General features: G+C 42.5%; 1 protein-coding gene across 4 annotated transcripts in view; it reads left to right on the top strand.

Annotated features, from left to right (window-relative positions):
- The window catches only part of dgkza (diacylglycerol kinase, zeta a), a 141606-nt gene that overhangs the window by 8640 nt on the left and 110765 nt on the right, over window positions 1-22201 (top strand). The window contains exon 1 of one of the 4 annotated variants that reach the window (XM_045689030.2): window positions 11990-12199. The exons of the other annotated variants lie outside the window; for them this stretch is intronic. Coding sequence (XP_045544986.2) covers window positions 12138-12199 — 62 coding nt within the window. The 5' untranslated portion in view covers window positions 11990-12137. Of the gene's footprint in view, window positions 1-11989; window positions 12200-22201 lie in introns of those variants that run through there. 4 annotated transcript variants of the gene reach the window in all.

Here is a 22201-nt window from a genome sequence, read left to right as displayed (position 1 = left end):
GCGGGCTTTGCGAAGTGATGGGGCATCCCTCGCAAAGTTTAGAACTGCCACGAGGATGGTAAACAGCCTAGTAATGGGCACTGCGTAGCAACCATTATAATGAACCATCAAAGCTCCATGAACCCGCATTGCTTACGCCGGACTTAGCTACGACTAGTCTTATTTTTGGTTGGTGCAACAGGTGTGAATTCTCATCCCGAAGTCGGACGTAGCTACGCCCGACCTAACATTTCAGACCGACTTTTTTTTTTACACCCAACTGGTGCAAACGGCCCTGCAGATGATTCAGTGATGAAAACCGATGAGATTGTTTAATCGCAGAGACCTATGATATATTGTATTCTGTGGAGACAGTGTTGACCTATGTAGATGATGAGTCCAATACCAGACCAGATCCATCCTTACTGAAATGAACCAGAACCAGCTGTGCCTCCCTCTGTAAAGCCAGCACGACGATGTGCACTACCCGGCCTATTGAAATACATAATGACATTAAAGCCACCAGGCCTCTCCTGAAATATGGATAATACCCTTTGTACTCGTTTCCTGAGTCTTTTGCATGTTATAAAGATGAAGGTAATTGTCATCCTGTTATTGACATTGGGTCACTCGGTGTTGATGCAAAATCAAATTTAACAGGCTGTATTTACACTGAATAAACAGACAAGGCTAATTTCAGCTCATGTTAGGTCCTCTGTCTCTGTGCCATGGGTTGTACGCCTATAAGGCAGGTCATTATGGCTCTATTGACACTGATTAAGGTTGTTTGTGGTTTGATTGAGGGAGATGCAGGACTACAGCCCCTCCTAATGAAGGGAACTAACTGTCTCGTCTGGACTCAACATCGACCAATGACACTAATGGATGCTGCCCGTAAACCCTCCTCTCCAGAGTTATTTGTAAATACCCGCATTTACCAAGTTTCTTGTGATTATTGCGCTGCACTCAATTACTAACAGGGTACATTTCCATTTAAACAACAAATCCTGACTTTAAAAAAAAATAACTGTAGAGAAATACATGTGTATTTTGTGTGTGTCAAAATAGGTGTGGGCTAGACAGAGGTACATACACTACCGGTCAAAAGGTTGGGGTCACTTATAAATGTCCTTGTTTTTGAAAGAAAAGCACCTTTTTTTGGGGTCCATTTTAAAATAACATCAAATTGATCAGAAATACAGTGTAGATATTGTTGTAAATTACTGTTGTAGCTGGAACCGGCTGATTAAAAAGAAGGGAGAATATCTACATAGGCGTACAGATGCCCATTATCAGCAACTATCACTCCTGTGTTCCAATGTTGTGTTAGCTAATCCAAGTTTTTCATTTTAAATGGCTAATTCATCATTAGAAAGCCCTTTTGCAATTATGTTAGCACAGCTGGAAACTGGTGTTCTGATTTAAAGAAGCAATACAACTGTCCTTCTTTAGACTAATTGAGTATCTGGAGCCTCAGCATTTGTGGGTTCAATTACAGGCTCAAAATGGCTAGAAACAAAGACCTTTCTTCTGAAACTCGTCAGTCTATTTTTGAGAAATGAAGGCTGCCAAGAAACTGAAGATCTCGTACAATGCTGTGTACTACTCCCTTCACAGAACAGCTCAAACTGGCTCTAACCAGAATAGAAAGAGGAGTGGGAGGCCCCGGTGCACAACTGAGCAAGAGGACGAGTACATTAGTGTCTAGTTTGAGAAACAGATGCCTCACAAGTCCTCAACTGGCAGCTTCATTAAATAGTACCTGCAAAACACCAGTCTCAACGTCAACAGTGAAGAGGCAACACTGGAATGCTGGCCTTTCTTTATTTCTGATCAGTTTGATGTTATTTTAATGGACAACATTTTTTTGCTTTTCTTAAAAGAAAACAAGGATATTTCGAAGTGACCCCAAATTTTTTAGCGGTAGTGTATGTGACAGGTTTTTGATCTCTGACCATGACTCTCTCACAACTCAATGCCCAAAACTGAAAGGTTCTGGTGGCCTATTTTACTCTGCCAGGGCTCTGAATCGTCTGAATCTACAAAGACTGCCCTGTCTATGGGAGTCATTTATTATTTCTCACAGTCAAGTAATCTGGTTTTCCAGGAAGTGTCCGCAGCCATAAAGGACCAGTTAATACTGTATTTTCCTCTCTACAGCGGCTAAACAGGTCATTGTGTCTGTTCAAACTCAAAATCAATACCTGCTCTATGGCAGTGTTTCCCAACCCTGGTCCTTGAGCACCCCCGTCAGTACACAGTTTCATTGTAGCCCTCGACAAACACCTCATTCAACTCATTGCGGGCTTGATGATTAGTTGACGAGTTGAATCAGGTGTGCTTGTCCAGGGTTACAATAACAAATGTGTACTGTTGGGGGTACTCGAGGACTAGGGTTGGGAAACACTGCTCTATGGAAACAAAAGTTATTAGAGAACATTGGGGAACAGCTGGTATGAAACTCTGAACCTCATCATGAATGACTCAACTCAGGTCAGAGCTCTGTTTGCTGTGGACTAGATTTTTTTATTTTTTATTTCACCTTTATTTAACCAGGTAGGCAAGTTGAGAACAAGTTCTCGTTTACGATTGCGACCTGGCCAAGATAAACGAAAGCAGTTCGACACATACAACAACACAGAGTTACACATGGCGTAAAACAAACATACAGTCAATAATACAGTAGAAAAATAAGTCTATATACAATGTGAGCAAATGAGGTGAGATAAGGGAGGTAAAGGCAAAAAAAGCCATGGTGGCAAAGTAAATACAATATAGCAAGTAAAACACTGGAATGGTAGATTTGCAGTGGAAGAAAGTGCAAAATAGAAATAATGGGGTGCAAAAGAGCAAAATAAATAAATAAATAAATAAATACAGTAGGGGAAGAGGTAGTTGTTTGGGCTAAATTATAGATGGGCTATGTACAGGTGCAGTGATCTGTGAGCTGCTCTAACAGCTGGTGCTTAAAGCTAGTGAAGGAGATGTTTCCAGTTTCAGAGATTTTTGTAGTTCGTTCCAGTCATTGGCAGCAGAGAACTGGAAGGAGAGACGGCCAAAGGAGGAATTGGCTTTGGGGGTGACCAGAGAGATATACCTGCTGGAGCGCGTGCTACAGGTGGGTGCTGCTATGGTGACCAGTGAGCTGAGATAAGGGGGGACTTTACCTAGCAGGGTCTTGTAGATGACCTGGAGCCAGTGGGTTTGGCGACGAGTATGTGGTGAGGGCCAGCCAATGAGAGCGTACAGGTCGCAGTGGTGATTAGTATATGGAGCTTTGGTGACAAAACGGATGGCACTGTGATAGACTGCATCCAGTTTATTGAGTAGGGTATTGGAGGCTATTTTGTAAATGACATCGCCGAAGTTGAGGATCGGTAGGATGGTCCGTTTTTTACGAGGGTATGTTTGGCAGCATGAGTGAAGGATGCTTTGTTGCGAAATAGGAAGCCAATTCTAGATTTAACTTTGGATTGGTCGGTAGGTTGGCATGTGAGAGTATTCAGGCCAGCTGCTCCCAGACTTTACTTCATGAATAATATTTCAAATAAAGCTTTTATTATGTGTGTTTTTAAAATGCCGGGCGGTTAATTTAGTATGTTTTTGTTTTAAAGTCAAGGAGAGCAATGATATGTGAAAATGAACACTCCACACAATTTGTTTAGATCTTCCACTTCTTTAGCAATCCTACCGGGATCTGGTGAATCCAATATCCCTTCTATCGGAATACCTCTTCCCATTGTCCAGTTACAAATAAAATACTGCGGTTTCAAATGAAATAAAGAACCATTGGGAAACGGCAGCACTCCAAAATGTTTTTAAAGCGGACAAAACTATGTCGCCTCATTTCACCTTTTTATAACAATTTTGGCTGGGCAAGGTAATGCGTTTCTGCAGTTATGCCTTCATCAGATGCATAATGGATGCTCTGAAGGCATAACTTCCGGAAAACGCGTTAGCCTGGCCAAAAATGAAATGAGGTAATGTCTTTAAAAAATATATTTTTTATTTTTTTACATTTCAGTGCAGCTGTTATTCAACTTGGGATTTAATTTGAAGCCATTGTCACATATGGCAGACCACCCAGCTAATAAAGCGATAGCGCACCTGTTACCCACTCAAATACTGTAGCTCTCTGCAACAGCTGAGAAGGGGCACTCTTCTCTCTCCACTGTTGTTGATAATTATGTTTCCTCTCCCATCTTAGGAGGAAACGTAATTACCTTCACCAAGGAATTAAATTGGGAGGAAATAATTAGTTATCTTTTCTTTGAAGGATAGGCTACACAAACACACCTACACTCCCACGTGCACCCACAGAAACACACCCAGATACAGACATGCACACAGATGCAGACATGCACACAGAAACACACACAGATACAGACATGCACACAGAAACAAACAAACAAACAAATGACAGCTGACGATGAAAGGATGTCCGTTTGTCATGGCGAGCCTAAGAAATCAATGCACCATACAATCAAATCAAATTGTTTTTCATATGCGCCGAATACAACCGGTGCAGACTTTATCGTAATCTTCCTACGTACGAGCCCTTTCCCAACAATGCAGAGTAAAAAAAGTAAGAAACATTTGCTAAATTAAAAAAGGAAATAGTAACATCATAAAATAACAATAATGAGGCTATATACAACTAGTATCAGTATCGAGTCAATCTGCAGGGGTACGAGGTAGAGGTAATATGTACATGTAGGTAGGGTTAAAAGTGACTAGGAAATCAGGATGGATAATAAATAGAGTAGCAGAAGTGCATGTGAAGAGCTTGAAAGTGTGTCTGTTTTGGAATTTTTGAGGTGAGAATTTGACAGGGTGCAAATAACGACGAGCAGAGGAAGCGAGTGAGCAACTCAATTTGGACTCACTGACTGGCCTCTTTCTTTTCCTATGTTTAAAATATGAGATCTGCCTGGGGAGTGGAGTACCTCTCTGTACCACTCCAGCTAGCTACGTTAAGAAGAGAAATGGAGACTGAGAAATATTGAGGCAAATGAAGACTAGATTTATATGGATCACCAAAGTAGGCTTTACCAGCACTACCAATGGGCTTCAGATTGCTATAAGGTTCACCAGAAAATACTGGTTGTGGGCGTTTTTGTTAATTGAGACAAACTGGTTTGCCAATGTTGCCTTCCACTTCCCTCTCGCTGCCTCTGCACGTTTCCATAGCTCCGAAGAGAGCGTCTGTTTTTTTGGAGTGCTGCTCTCTCCAACGCTTTACTGTTGGAACAAAAAGGTGACGGTTTATTTGTAATGTAAATAATGTGTGGGGGAAGTGGAGCGCTTCTCCATGGGGAATCAACATTAGAGAGAGAGACTGACTGACTCTCTCTCTGAGAGACTGACTAACTGACTCTGTCTCTCTCTCTCTGAGAGAGAGAGAGACTGACTGACTTTCTCTCTCTGAGAGACTGACTGGCTCTCTCTCTGACTGACTTCTCTGATCATATTAAATGTTGTTATTGATGTTACCTGGCAACTGATAATTGATATGACCTTTGACTGTTGGCTCACCTCTGGCTGAAATTCTACTCTGAATGTAGATCTAGTCTAGCAACATTCAGTGCAGTACATGGCATCTAGTGCAACAGTTAGACCTATAGAATGTCAGTGAGTGACAGGAGAGCCCATCTGGTTTGCACTGCTGTCAGTGAACCATGGCAGATCGATGAGTCATTCTTCCAGGTTTCTTTATAATAGAGATGTACATGTAGTGTCAGACCGCCCTGGCATTTGGGAAAACGTTTACTTTTAATATCACACCTAATGGTGTCAAATCACATTTTATTTGTCACATGTGCCGACTACAACAAGTGTAGACCTTACCGTGAAATGCTTACTTACAAGATCAATGAAATAGTAACACAAGAAATGTACTTAACAATAATAAGTCTATATACAGGGGGTGCCGAGTCAATGTGCGGGGGTACAGGTTAGTCGAGGCCCCTGTCCTAAAGATACCTACTGGTCTGCTGTATAAGAACACGTCGGTTTATACTGTATGACCACCCTATCCCATGCTGCCTGAAATGAAACCAGGAGGGATGATGATGGAGAGTGAGAGAGAGAGCGCGTGGGCACACTCTCCAAACCCCACTGCTGAGTGGGCTTCAGTTTCGACGGCACGACTCTCATTTGGATATAGGTGAGTGGCGAGAGGGGGGAAAAAGCCTAGCTGCTGAAGGGAACCCACACACACACACAACGCCCATTCTTGGCAGAGGTCCAGGCTTACCACGAGGGGATGTTTCTGTATTGTCAGTACAGTGAGTACACTGTACTGAGAAATAAACACAGAACAGCTGACTTCAGTGAAACAGCCATAGCGTCTCTCTCTCTGTCTGTCTGTCTGTCTGTCTGTCTGTCTGTCTGTCTGTCTGTCTGTCTGTCTGTCTGTCTGTCTGTCTGTCTGTCTGTCTGTCTGTCTGTCTGTCTGTCTGTCTGTCTGTCTGTCTGTCTGTCTGTCTGTCTGTCTGTCTGTCTGTCTGTCTGTCTGTCTGTCTGTCTGTCTGTCTGTGCGTGCTCTCAGGATTAGACTACAGTGAATTAATGAAGCATTGTCCTAGCAAGTTTACCGTGTTTTCTGGGCTGTCCATCTCAGTTCTGTTCTAACGGCAGATGAATGACAAGACGGCTGCTGTAACTGTACTGAAGCGCTGTCTTCGGGTGTTATTGACTGTGTTCAGCACATTGCGTTGACAGTAGACAGTTTGGACAAGTCTTAGTCGTTGTAAGAACCCCAAGGAATATGTGGGAATGTAGCTGCATTATCTACCACCTCCGATCTTTATAGAATACCGGTTGTGTAGGTTTGGCTGGTTGAGAGTGGTTGAGGAAATCTAAAAGACTCGAAACATGAAGCGTTGACCTAAGTTTGAGACACGGTTTCATTCTTCTGAACATAAATCAGTCATCATTTCATTCCCCCTCTACAAAGGGGGAATGTCCCGAATCATTTTTATAAATTCTTTCTCTTTTAAAACATTTTTTTATAGTGTTTTTCTGCGGGAATAGGAAGCTCCGGGTTGTTCTAGGTAAATGACCTTTCTGCAGTATGTGAAGCGTTGACATAATGTACCCAGGTAGGAAGCAGCTGTGGTTCAGCTCCTCGTTAGAAACCCTCAGGGATATTCTGCTGTGTTACTCTGGCTCGGCAGAATTCTCCACTGCTATAGTTTGACCCTCCTAAGTGTAGTCTCGCGTCGTGCATTACATATCCCCGTTTCTTATTCTGCGTGACGTTCTTTCAGCTGCCTTACAGTATACTTACACATCACTCGTATGGTACCTCTTTTTTTTATTTCAGACTTGCGCCTGTGGCGTTCAGTAAAGTGTAGTGTGTCTCTCTGGTCCTCTCTGTCACTGAAGAGGTTGTCACGTAACAGTAAGTGTTGGACTCAGTGGGAGGTTTTGATGTGCCGCTGGGTCAGATCGCCGGCCTTTCGACCCAGCTTGCAGCACCCCAGGACGCTAAGAGTCCTGATGAGACCGAGTCTGTCAGATGCTTTTACCTGTCAGCCCATCTGAGAGACGGAAGTCTGCCTCGGACAAAGTGGATGGCTTATTCGTGAGCACGGAGATGAGGGTGTGACAGGAAGATCATTGAAAAGGAAAAGGCGCAGCGCTCGCTCACCCTTTTTAAAAACAAACTTTTATTTAAACAGATATTAAAAGCGTGACGTTTCGGCTTTCATCAATGGTGACAGAAAGAGACCACTTTCTAATAGATGTGTGTTAGACCAAAATAATAACGGAGGCTACACACAGCCATGTTTTTAGGGCTATGTCTTCTTTTCTTCCATGAACTATGGGAAATTGCTAGTCTTATAGGTGATGGTCTGATGAGCAGATTTGTTCTGCTTCAGCAGGTCATGGTAACTTGGCAGCAACTGGAATGTAATGAGCTAGGCCTATTGAAAGACTCTGGTATGGCAGAGTAGGTTATTTCTTGCTGATTGGAATAGTACAAGGGAGCTCGGAATGTTCTAATATGGAACATTGATTAGCAGCAGGACCTTATTCAATGAAATATGGGACATTTATTACACGCTGTTTGCCTTATACAAGATCCTCTTGGTCCATGGGTGGAGATGATGTACAATGCCCTCTAGTGGATATAGTTTGAAAGACATGAAATGTCCTGAAGTGGCCCTGAAGTGTTAATTTGTTGAGTGACAACAGTCACCTGTGCTTTTAAGCCAGATATATGCACAGTGCATTTAAAAGGAGTAGGTTATAAGTACTTCAAGGCCTTTTATCTCTCTCCTTTTAAAAAAAAATCCAGACTAAATGAGTCTGTGTATAAATGCACAGGGCCATCAATGAGAGAGGGAGGGAGACATGGAGTGGGGTAGAAAGGGGAGGGAGAGATTCTCTTTCATCAGGAGAACATAAGGACTGAGAGCGGAACCCTTTGGTCGGTTGAAATTGGCTAACAATTCAGATGAAAGTCTAGGGCAAAACGCACATGTATCATGTCTAGCTAAGAGAGACTGAGAACAGAGAAACGGAGAGCCATCCTGCGGGACATGCATCACACCACCTTCCCTCGCCACCTACTCTCATCTTTGATCGTGTGTGTGTGTGTGTGTGTGTGTGTGTGTGTGTGTGTGTGTGTGTGTGTGTGTGTGTGTGTGTGTGTGTGTGTGTGTGTGTGTGTGTGTGTGTGTGTGTGTGTGGTGTGTTGCATGTACTAATTAAGTAATTTAGCAATGTTGGTGGATTTTCTTTCACCCGTAATTCACTTCATCAAAGGGATTCATGCCTTGCCGGTGTTAAAATCAGCCTGGTGGTGGTGGTGAGTTTGAACTTCGCGTCCCACGCGCTGCCGCATCAACCCAAAGAGAAGTTGGCTCCACTGTACTAAAAGCAGAACCATACAGCCACTCACCTAAAACAGAACACCGTCTCATCTTGAGAGGTTTGATAAACCGCCAAAAGTGGCACATGGCAGAATGTCAGTTCACAGATGGCGAGCCTGATGTGACTCTGAGGTCAGTGACTCAACAAATAATCGCTCAATTTCCAAACCGCTCTTGCAGCAGGGCGTGAACGCACAGCACGCTACAGTCAGAGAGGGAGCCAGATAGCTCACACTGGTTGTTCTTCTCGCAGCAGTGATCTGAGTGGCACTTGGCTCAATGCAGCTATCTCTCTGTGGTCTATGAGATTGCTAACCCATCTCGTGGTTCCTCACTTTAGCCTCTTTCAAACTCAGTCAGCATTTCTCAAGGAGCCGGCATGTGAATATCTTGCCGCCCTAAGCTTCACACACTTAAACAGCTGAAGTAGCATAAGGTCTTTGTAACGCATATTCATGAAACTTTTCTGATGGCAACGTCTGACGGTAGAAAGCTTCGAGGATAAGGGATTATGGCAGTTGCTATGCCGTGGACACTACACATTACGAAGAGCTATTGTGTTCCATGCTGACATATGAGACTGAACAAAAAAATATAAACGCAACATGTAAAGTGTTGATCCAATGTTTCATGAGCTGAAATATAAGATCCCAGAAATGTTCCATACCCATAAAAAATCTTATTTCTCTCAAATGTTGCACACACATTTGTTTACTCCCCTGGTAGTGAGCATTCCTACTTTGCCAAGATCCACCTGACTGGTGTGGCATATCAATAAGCTGATTAAACAGCATGATCATTACACAGGTGCACCTTGTGCTGGGAACAATAAATGGCCACTCTACAATGCCACAGATGTTTTGAGGGAATATCTGCAGGAATATCCACCAAAGCTGTTGCCAGACCAATGTCGTTTTGCAGAATTTGGCAGTATGTCCAACCAGCCTCACATCCACAGACCACGTGTAACCACACCATCCCAGGACCTCCACATTCGGCTTCTTCACCTGCGGGATTGTCTGAGACCAGCCACCAGGACAGCTGGTGAAACTGAGGTTTTGCACAACCGAAGAATTTCTTCACAAACTGTCAGAAACTGTCTCAGGGAAGATCACCTGTGTGCTCGTTGTCCTCACCAGTTTGGCGTCGTAACCAACTTCTTCAGTGGGCAAATGCTCACCTTCCATGGCCACTGGCACGCTAAAGAAGGTTGCTCTTCACAGATAAATCCCGGTTTCAACTGTACAGGGCAGATGGTGTTGTGTGGGCGAGCGGTTTGCTGATGTCAACATTGTGAACAGAGTGCCCCATAGTGGTGGTGGGATTATGGTATGGGCAGGCATAAACTACAGACAACAAACACAATTGCATTTTTATTGATGGCAATTTGAATGGACAGAGACACCGTGATGAGATCCTGAGGCCCATTGTTGTGCAATTCCAGCGCCGCCATCACCTCATGTTTCAGCACGATAATGCACGGTCCCATGTCGCAAGGATCTGTACACAATTCCTGTATCTGTAATCCTGTATCCTGTAATCTGTACACAAAGCTGAAAATGTCCCAGTTCTTTCATGGCCTGCATACTCACCAGACATGTCACCCATTGAGCATGTTTGGGATGCTCTGGATCAACGTGTATGACAGCGTTCCAGTTCCCGCCAATATCCAGCAACTTCACACAGCTATTGAAGAGGAGTGGGACAACTATCCATAGACCACAATCAACAGCCTGAGCAACTCAATGCGAAAGAGATCTCTGCATGAGGCACACCAGATACTGACTGGATTTCTGATCCACGCCCCTACCTTTAAAAAAAAAAAAAGATATCTGTGACCAACAGATGCATATCTGTATTCCCAGTCATGTGATATCCATAGATTAGGGCCTAATGAATTCAATTGATTGAGTTCCTTATATAAACTGTAACTCTGTAAAATATTTGAATTTGTTGCATGTTACGTTTTTATGTTTTTGTTCAGTGTAGCTATACCCCCAATCGTTCAAAACCTAGAGGCAAACTAGTCTGTTTGTCTCAACCGCTTTAGCGAACATTGATTATTACTCACGTAACCACGGTTCTATGACCTAATCATCGCATTCACTTGACTACTTTAAAATCCACCGGGTGCTGCTTTTAATCTGCTGGCGGGACGGATCCAGCCCGGTGGGCATATTTTGCCCAGGACTGATCTATATGATGATAGGGCATCAGGTTGTCCCTGTCTTAGCTTTATCTCTTTTTATGTTCTGCCTATCCTCTCTGTCTCTCACCCACATTTCCTCTGTCTGTCTGTCTGTCTGTCTGTGTGTCTGTGTGTCTGTGTGTCTGTGTGTCTGTGTCTGTCTGTCTGTCTGTCTGTCTGTCTGTCTGTCTGTCTGTCTGTCTGTCTGTCTGTCTGTCTGTCTGTCTGTCGTGTCTGTCTCACATTCTCTTACTCATGCTGTCTTTTACAGCAATCACTTTTCACATGTAAGGTAGTGCAGCAGCCCGGCCTGCTCTGCTCTGCTCCTCGTCTTTCTGCTCACACAGCGCTACACCATCAGCCAGGAATGCAAGCTAAATCAAGGAGGCTGGGAGACAAACGGAGATATCTCTCCTCCATCCTCTCACTTCCAACTGTTTATTGTTGTAATACGTGTGCCAAGCAATAAGTGACATTCAACTAAACTTGTCTGCCCATTAGCTTTTACAATTGCGATACTGTCCAATCCGGGAATACAACTCTAAGGTCAAAAGTTTAGGCTTACTGTAACTCAATATATATGACAGGTACTGTACTGTTGGATTCAAGGCCTTCATTTTTAGTGCTACATGCTGTATAAAGTTTCTCATTGCCCTCCCCATCAACTATCAAAGATAAACATTGGGGGTAGGGGGAATGTCCTCCAGCTGTCTAAAAATAGCCAGCAATTCAATCAGTTTGGCCATGTTTTATTTTTACCATGTTTTTGGCATGCTCTCCCCTTGCGTGCGTGCGTGCGTACGTGCGTGCGTGCGCTCTTTCTCTCTCACTCTCACACTCTCACTCACTCACACACTCTCACTCACAGGCTTAATGTCACAAGCCATGAGGAAGTCATGAAACAGGAAGTGAGCAGAAGTGGACGGGGTGGGGGGGAGAAATAAGATAGTCCTGAGAGACAAACGGCGCAGTTGGACTGGAGCTCCGTAACTCGTTGCTAGGTTTGTGTTGGGGGCTGACACAGGAATGTTAGACTGGACAAGGTGAGCCGCCGCAAAGGAAGCCAGAGAGGGGACAAAGGACTGGATATGTGGGGTCACCGGGGGAAGTGGGACGTCCCTCCAACCCCTCCGCTTGCCCCCACTCACAGGTAGTGGTGTGTGTGTGTGCTCCTTACTTCCCTTTGGTATTTTTGGTCACAAACCACTAATGGCCAGAACGTGGTGTGAAACCCGAGTCTCTAGAAACATTTCTCTATGTTTTGGTTTGAGTTGTTCAGTGGGACTTTTGGTTAAGTATGTCTAAGAGTATATACTCAGTAATGATTTACTTGGGTTATAGATGCTGAACACTAAGATGGCATGTTGGAGATAATCTATATTTTCTGGGTTTTGACAGAAAAGGAAGTTGAGGCTGTGTCGAACTTAGAAATGTTGTTTTGTAGCGTCCACTTATAAATAGCTTGACCATCCACCAGTATGGGATTAGTTTATGACATTAAACAGGGCTGTGTAACGTTCCAGAAAATTGTCCATTTATCCCGAGAATTTGACTGGGATGAACCGGGTGAAGACTAATGTCATGCAATGCTGAAGTTGTGCTGTTTTGGGATGATGCTGCTTCTATGACAGTGGGCAATAGTTAAGTGCTGGATGTTTGTTTTGTTCTGGAAAAAGGAGCAATTTATAGTTCTCATTTCTGCAACATCTGCTATGCGCAACATCTGACTTCTGCTCATTTAAATTGGTTGCACAATACTCCCTAAAAAAAAGTGTATATCGTAACATTCACACTTCCTTGGTATATTATCCCCATTTGTCTTAAGACTTTTCACTCATCTTACAATGCGCCCACATTACATTTACTCAGTACAGGAGTATGGATCATTGATTCACCCCTGGGGAGAAATGCAACGCAGTTGCACAACATACCCATGGGGGGGTGCCCTAAAGCTCTACTTGTTTAGTTCTGAATCTCCATCTGCTTATCGGTCTGTCTCGCTTTCTGGGTTTCTGTTTGGTCATCCGTCATTAGTTTTATAACTGCTGTTCTTTTCACTGTATGTCCTTCTGCCTCAAAGATTGTGTTACTTAACTAGAGGCAATATAGCGGTAATGCAATGTTTTCTACAGTGTGACACGTTCTCTGTGACTATTCCATTCTTGGTATATACGTTCCTATTCTCTTTGAGCTGTTGTGGATCTTCTATTTATGACGGTTGAAACCAGGCTGTTTGAATACTTCCCCCTCATGTAACACAGCTGAGGGGTATACTAAAAAGGAGGATCAATGAGTTAGCTGGCTAACTTTGATAAACAACCAGAAATAATTACTACTACAAAAAAGAAGCTAAACATAGATATGTATTTTTTGGGGTTGTTGAGTCAATTACATCATGCCCATTTTCAAGCTTATCTTTCTTAAAAAGAAAAAATAATTTCCAAATATTTAGGCAAGTTAGCTAATTTGATCCTACTTTGTTGTAAACCCTTCTGATGGAAAGAACTAGGACCAAAACAAAAGCGAATGGAAGAACAGCAGGAAACACCTTGCGGTTCAGTTGTAAAGTGAGTACAACTCCCCCGCTGGTGACATCACTTCCTTCCTGTCAAAGTAGTAGAAAGTGACAACAGGACAGAGAGAGGGGCAATGCTGCTGCTAGTGCCCTAAACTGCCCAGGAATGTGGGATTTTCGGGTGGACCTAAAATAAAACCATGCTTATCTATTTACTTGTTGACAGATCAGCCACTTTGCTGTGGACACTGCACTTCTTGTATTTACTGCATGGCCACAATGTAGTAGCCATGTGGTGACCTGATGACTGTTTTCAAGTGGGATATTCTGATTTTATTCAATCTGCACAGTAAAGGTTGTCTGCTCAGTATGAGGCCTTCTCCCTCAACCCCACAGGTCCTGGGGTGCTCCCCAGTAATCTGTCTGCTTCTCTACATTCCTATCCTAGTCCTGTCCCAGTCTACCTCTACCCCTCAAATGCTCCCCCCTCTCCTCCTGGGATATACCAGCCTCGGCATGAATTGCAGCTCTGTTTGGCCCCTTCTGATAGAGCTCGCCAGCTTGTAGTCCTAAAAAATGGAAATGAGTTAGCATTTTCTGCCTCTGGTTCGTTGGCCATTACTATGGGGGAAATGAATGAGTTTTTTTGGATAAACACTGAAAATAAGGTCTGCGGTTAACACAGGGTTAGGAGATATTTTCTGTTTTGTTCTATGCGATAATATCAGTCAGTTTAAAGGACCTTTATGATTTATGAAATCTATATGTGCTTTTTTTGATTTACATAAATGATAAAAAATTCACCAAAAAATGATGTAAGCTGATGAGGATTCTCATAGAACAAAAAGTATAAAATGTCTTAAGCCTGTGTTTAACACAGATCTTATTTTCTGCAATTATCCCAAAATCCTATTCATTTCGCCATCGGCTTTGGCCAACAACCCATGAGGGTTTTGCCTGCAAAAACAAACCATTACTATTGCTCTCTCTATGGTCAGCTAATAGACCAACTGACCACATCTACTGCCATCCCAATCACAGAGCCTTCTATAAGGACTGCTGTCTCCTAGTTTGATACGATGTTCCCAGTTATCGTCATCATACCTCACAAGCTGACTTAAAAAAAAATGGAAATCTCAAATATATCAATGTGCGTTCAGAAAGTATTCAGTTACCTTCACTTTTTCCACATTTTGTTAGGTTACAGCCTTATTCTAAAATTGATTAAATCGTTTTTTCCCCCTCATCAATCTACACACAATACCCCATCATGACAAAGCAAAAACAGATTTGTGTAAAATTTTGCTCATTTATATAAAAAATATTTAAAAAATCACATTTACATAAGTATTCAGACCCTTTGCTCAATACTTTGTTGAAGCGCCTCGAGTCTTCTTGGGTATGACGCTACAAGCTTGGCACGTCTGTATTTGGGGAGATTCTCCCATTTCTTTTCTGCAGATCCTCTCAAGATCTCAGGTTGGATGGGGAGCGTCACTGCAGAGCTATTTTCAGGTCTCTCCAGAGATGTTCGATCGGGTTCAAGTCCGAGCTCTGGCTGGGCCACTCAAGGACATTCAAAGACTTGCCCAAAGCCAGTCCTGTGTTGTCTTGGCTGTGTGCTTAGGGTTGTTGTCCTGTTGGAAGTTGAACCTTTGCCCCAGTCTGAGAACCTGCTCCAGAGCGCTCAGGACTTCATCAAGGATCAATCTGTACTTTGCTCTGTTCATCTTTCCCTCAATCCTAAATAGTCTCCTAGTCCCTGCCGCTGAAAAACATCCCCGCAGCATGATGCTGCCACCACCATGTTTCACCTTAGGGATAGTGCCAGGTTTCCTCCAGATGTGACGCTTGGCATTCAGGCCAAAGAGTTCAATCTTGGTTTCATCACACATCTCCTGAAATATGTGGCGTTAAAGACTCTGGTGGCTATGGATTCTCGTTCAAGTGCTGTCTGTAACTCCAAATGTTGTAACCCTCGATCTAGACTTCTTCTTTTGTCTGGAAATGTCCAGTCTAATCCAGGTCCTGACATTCTTACCCCTGCCGAATTAAGTAGTCAGAGTGGCCTGAAGTTTTTGCATATGAATGTAAGAAGCCTTCTGCCGATGCTTGATTTTGTGAATATATGGATAAAAACTGCCGACCCGGATGTATTTATGCTTTCTGAAACCTGGCTTAAAAAATCTATTACAGACAAAAATATTGGCATAAATGGTTACAATGTTTTTTGTACAGATTGTAAATTTAAGGGTGGTGGTGTTGCTGTGTATGTAAAAGACAAGTTCTCTGTGCTCATTCTGACTTCTGTTACTAAACCTAAGCAATTTTAATATCTGTCTTTGAACCTAAACCTTGGCTCATCTTTAAATATTGTTGTATCTTGCTGTTATAGACCTCCATCTGCTACTGTTGGCTCTCTGGATTGTATTTTCAAATTGTTATCACAGAATGTCAATTCTGAGTTTGTCCTGATGGGTGATCTGAATCAGGACTGGCTAACATCTAGCTCTGATCAACTTAAAATTCTGTGCAATACCTACAATCTTACTCAGATTGTCAACAGTGTAACTAGGTTGAATATAAAATATCCTCTGAAATCCTCTTTGATTGATTTGATCTTAACCAATACTCCTCATCGTTTTAATGCTTCTGGTATTTTTGCAAATGACATAAGTGATCACTGTGCTATTGCCTGTGTGAGAGATGGTAAAATTCCTAAGAAATCTCCATGTGTTATTACGAAAAGAAACTGGAAGCGGTTTGATATTCAAGGTTTTTTACATGATGTATCCCGCATTGAATGGAATAGAATGGAATTAATCCCTGATGTTGAGCTAGCCTTTTCTTACTTCCACAACGCATTCCAGGATGTATGCAATAGGCATGCCCCTTTAAAAAAATTCAGGATTAAGGGCAGAGAGAACCCTTGGCTTACTAAGAAACTTACAAAAATCACAAGGGAACGAAATGCTATGTGGGCTAAAGCAAGAGGCACTGGTTTGGCAGATGATTGGATGGCTTTTAAACGTCTTCGAAATATGGGTGTGGCTATGATCCGTAAATTGAAAGCAGACCACTACCTGAAATCTACTTCACAAAATGTAAATAATCCATCCAAATTTTGGCAAGTAGTGAAAGGTTTGGAGTGCATAAAAGATACACAGCTTCCTAAACAATTGTTGGTCGACACTCAGATTGTAACTGAGAGAACCTCCATTCTGAAAGCCTTGAACCAGGATTTTTTTTAGATGCAGGCAGTTTATTTGAAAAGGTCAAAGGTATAATTGAGCCCCCAATAAATTTACCTGACACCCCTGTGCACTCCTTCACCAGGTTTTCCTTTTCATCCTTCTCTGTTTCAGAAGTGTGTAAAGCCCTGAAAGAAATTGATTTAAAAAAAATCCCCTGGCCCTGATGAACTAGATCCCCGCCTCCTACACCTAGCCGCTGACATCATTGCTCCCCCCTTAACATGTATTTTTAACCTTACGCTTGATGTTAACCTGTTGGGGATAGGGGGCAGTATTTGCACGGCCGGATAAAAAACGTACCCGATTTAATCTGGTTACTACTCCTGCCCAGTAACTAGAATATGCATATAATTATTGGCTTTGGATAGAAAACACCCTAAAGTTTCTAAAACTGTTTGAATGGTGTCTGTGAGTATAACAGAACTCATATGGCAGGCAAAAACCTGAGAAGATTCCTTACAGGAAGTGGCCTGTCTGACAAGTTCTTGTTCTTCTTGGCTCTGTTTATTGAAGACTGAGGATCTTTGCTGTAACGTGACACTTCCTACGGCTCCCATAGGCTCTCAGAACCCGGGAAAAAGCTGAATGATGTAATTCCAGCCTCTGGCTGAAAAACATTAGCGCGTTTGGAAAGTGGCCGGTCAGAGTACCATCAGACTGAGGCTCGTGCACGAGTCGACCCCATGTTTTATTTTCTTTCGTCTTTGAACGTAAACACGCTTTCCTGGTCGGAATATTATCGCTTTTTTTACGAGAAAAATGGCATAAAAATTGATTTTATACAGCGGTTGACATGCTTCGAAGTACGGTAATGTAATATTTAGAATTTTTTTGTCACGAAATGCGTCGTGCTCGTCACCCTTCTTTACCATTCGGATAGTGTCTTGAACGCACGAACAAAACAGAGGATATTTGAACATAACTATGGATTATTTTGAACCAAACCAACATTTGTTATTGAAGTAGAAGTCCTGGGAGTGCATTCTGGCGAAGAACAGCAAAGGTAATAACATTTTTCTTATAGTAAATCTGACTTTGGTCAGGGCTAAACTTGGTGGGTGTCTAAATAGCTAGCCCTGTGATGCCGGGCTATCTACTCAGAATATTGTAAAATGTGCTTTCACCGAAAAGCTATTTTAAAATCGGACATAGCGAGTGCATAGAGGAGTTCTGTATCTATAATTCTTAAAATAATTATGTTTTTTGTGAACGTTTATCGTGAGTAATTTAGTAAATTCACCGGAAGTTTGCGGGGGTTATGCTAGTTCTGAACGTCACATGCTAATGTAAAAAGGTTTTTGATATAAATATGAACTTGATTGAACAAAACATGCATGTATTGTATAACATAATGTCCTAGGGTTGTCATCTGATGAAGATCATCAAAGATTAGTGCTGCATTTAGCTGTGGTTTGGGTTTATGTGACATTATATGCTAGCTTGAAAAATGGTTGTCTGATTATTTCTGGCTGGGTACTCTGCTGACATAATCTAATGTTTTGCTTTCGTTGTAAAGCCTTTTTGAAATCGGACAGTGTGGTTAGATTAACGAGAGTCTTGTCTTTAAAATGGTGTAAAATAGTCATATGTTTGAGAAATTGAAGTAATAGCATTTCTAAGGTATTTGAATAACGCGCCGGGGGTTTCAACTGGCTGTTGAGTAGGTGGGAGGATTTCGTCCCGCCGACCCTAGAGAGGTTAAGGAAATCCCCAAGTTATGGAAATCTGCTTTTGTACTGCCTCTCCTGAAAGATGAAGATCCCTCGCTACTTGACAACTATCGACCCATTTTCAAAATTGTCTGTACTATCAAAGGTACTGGAGTCCTTAGTTAGTAGGCAGCTAAAGACCTACTTCCAAGAAAACAATATCTTAAATGGAATGCAATCAGGTTTTAGGTCTGGCCACAGCACTGTTTCAGCAACATTGAAGGTTTTAAATGACATCCACTGTGCTCTTGATAAGAAGTTACATTGTGTGTCTGTTTTTATTGATTTGTCCAAGGCTTTTGACACCGTGGACCATGCTGTGTTAGTGCAAAGGTTAACATGTTGTGGAATTACTAGTCATGCTCTAGATTGGTTTATAAATTACCTATCAAATCGTACACAATGTGTAATGGCGGATGGTTGTATAGAGGTGTGCTCAGGTGTTCCGCAAGGTTCTATTTTGGGCCCACTGTTGTTCATTTTGTATATCAACAACATTGGGGATCTTATTGAAACAGCGGATGTTCATTTTTATGCAGATGATACTGTTCTTTATTCAAGTGGTAGTAGTTTATCTTTAGCTTTTGAAAATGCCCAAAGAGCATTTAACATCATACAACAGAATCTGTATGATTTAAAGCTGATTCTAAATTCGAGTAAAACAAAATGCATGTTTTTTTCAAATGCCAGGCATGTTACAAATCATGTCATTGCTACATTGGCTGGACATAATATAGAGCAAGTTAAAGTGTACAAATATTTGGGTGTGTGGGTTGATGATAAGCTGAGCTTCACTGTGCATGTAGAGAACTTGATAAGGAAGCTCAAGCTGAAAATAGGATTTTATTACCGGCATAAGGCTTGTTCTTCTTTTGAGACCAGGAAGGAGCTGGTACGATGTACATTACTGTCAGTTTTAGATTTTAGTGATGTTATATATGTGCAGGCCTCAACCACTACCCTGAGAGCATTTGATTCAGTGTATCATGCAGCCCTCAGGTTCATTACAAATCAGAAACGTCTAACACATCATTGTGATCTCTACAGCGCTGTTGGCTGGACGTCATTGACCTTGCGTAGGCTTAAACACTGGTGTACACTGATTTATAAGGCCAGACTGGGTAAAATGCCGTTTTATCTCTGTTCTTTTTTAGTTAGGTCAGTAAATAAATATCAATTATGGTCCCATTCTGATTTGCTTCTAACAATACCAAGAATTAGAACAGGTCTTGGTAGAAATAGTTTTAGTTACTTAGCACCGTGGTCCTGGAATTCTCTTTTGAACATTTTAAAATGTGATGATCTAGTTTCGTTGGCGGAGTTCAAACACTTGATCGATGTATATATTATAGAAGAGTGTAATTGGTTTTTAGGCCAGCTGTTTTTAGTCAAGACAATGTTTGTGTTTTTAAATGTAATATGTTTTTGTTGTACTGTATGTGTGTTTATAGTTTTGTTTAATGTTGTGTTAGTGTATGTAATTTGGTTTGTCTGAAACGTTGTTCCCCTTGCTGCTATTGGACCAGGTCTCTCTTGGAAAAGAGATATTTATCTCAGTGAGAATAAACCTGTATAAATAAAGGTAAAATAAAAATAAATAAAAAAATCAGACCAGAGATTCTAGTTTCTCATGGTCTGAGAGTCTTTAGGTGCCTTTTGGCAAACTCCAAGCGGGCTGTCATGACTTTCACTGAGGAGTGGCTTCCGTCTGGCCGCTCTACCGTAAAGGCCTGGTTGGTGGAGTACTGCAGAGATGGTTGTCCTTCTCGAAGATTCTCCCATCTCCACAGAGGAACTCTGACAGACCTCCAGAGTGACCATCGGGTTCTTGGTCTAGGAAGAGTCTTGGTGGTTCCAAACTAATTCCATTTAAGAATGCCAGAGGCAACTGTGTTCGTGGGGACCTTCAATGCTGCAGGAATCATTTGGTACCCTTTGTTATTATGGGGTATTGTGTGTAGATTGATGAAGGAAAAATGTCATTTATTCAATTTTAGAATAAGACTAACTATACAACGTGGAAAAAGTGAAGGGGTCTGAATACTTTCCGAAGGCACTTTATCATACATTTTTGACCAACTATAAAATATTGCTGAGATATGGACCTACGATAATGTTTGTTATAAAGAGACTGCAACACGGACAGAAGACACTTGCTGTTTGAACCACAGGGGATGAAAGGACTCTCCACAGAAACAGCCCACCCCCATAATGTAATTGGGGTGTGACATGGCCCCAGATAGCAAGGCAGTCCAGAGCCATCATTATTCACTGAATTAAAAGGGAGACCTTTTCCAGCTCCCCATATCCTGGACCTATCCCTTCCTAATTGATACACTTAACTGCAATGTGGTCCATTAGGCTGAGACTGTGCCTGGTGTGGTCCATTAGGCTGAGACTGTGCCTGGCGTGGCCAGTGTTGAGGGGGGTGCAGAGTTGGGAGGGGACGATCAGAGCCTCCTAAGTCTGGACCTGCTGCTAATCAGTAATCCGTGAGGTTCCTCTTCTCTAGGCCTCGGTGGTGCAACTCACATTGACACAAAACTCTCAATTGCACACGTAGTAATATATTTGTAGTAGTAACATCAACCGTTGTCTTGCTCGGTAGCCTATGTCTGGCTTAGTAACGTGGTAGTTGCTTGAGGTTCTTGTAGGAATCCTCCCTGTTGTTTTTGTGACTAATCGGTCGTCTGGTGGACTAACTGGAGCCCCATATCCAGCCCCGTCTGTCTGGCGCTCCCGTCTCTCTTCCTCCTCGTGGCATGATGCATTATTGAAGCAGAGGGCGCTCTAAAACCTGGGGATTGATTCGCTTGATTAGAGAGGGGAGCAGGGAGAGGAATGTGTGTGTGTGTGTGAGAGATGTGGCATTCGGTGTGGCTTTGATCCCCGAGAATGAAGCTGAACGAACACATTCTAGAGATGCTGAGTCTGTTGAAAACCCTATTTTTACATGGTTTATTTGAAAGATATTCCCATTGAGGACAAATAAATGAATAAACAGGGCTGGGGAGGTCCTATTTTCTGCCCGGCAGACACAGAGGAGCCTGTTTGCGGGGATCCTCCGATGGCGTCATTCCGGGTTCTCCTTCGCCTGGTCATTTGTTGACTCATATCCCTGCATGATGGTGGGTGGACACTTTCCTCTGATTATCTCAAATTGCTGCGAATGTAAGAGGCAGATAATCACTATTTGTGTGTGAGAGTCTGTTACTTTTGACCATAGATAGAGTGGGATAAAGAGAGAGACAAAAATAAATGGGAGGTGGGGGTAAAGAGAAGGCGATAGAGAGAGAGAGAGAGAGAGAGAGAGAGAGAGAGAGACTCCAAGCTGAGGATGTTACTTCATAGATGCCACAGTTGAAATGTTCTGATCAGACAGAGTCAGGTTTGTGCTATAACAGTTATCAGCTGACTCAGGGCTGGATGAGGAACAGCTGTACGCAGCAGTGTTGCCGCATTGCACTCTCGTTTTTAAGCCATACCAAATGGATGGCGTGGGCTTTCTACCCGTCTTTATGTAATGTTTGAGTAGGCTGGCAACTGAACATGCTGCAGAGCTTGGTGCCGACGCTGGAAACTCTTATCCACACACAGAAATGTGCGCAATCGACTGGATCAACAAATGGAACATTAGACAACACACACGCATGCACACACCCCATCCCATCTAG

Source organism: Salmo salar, chromosome 11 (assembly GCF_965601325.2).
Source record: "Salmo salar chromosome 11, fSalSal1, whole genome shotgun sequence".
Classification (NCBI taxonomy): Eukaryota; Metazoa; Chordata; class Actinopteri; order Salmoniformes; family Salmonidae; genus Salmo; species Salmo salar.
This window is presented reverse-complemented; position numbering and strand designations above follow the sequence as displayed.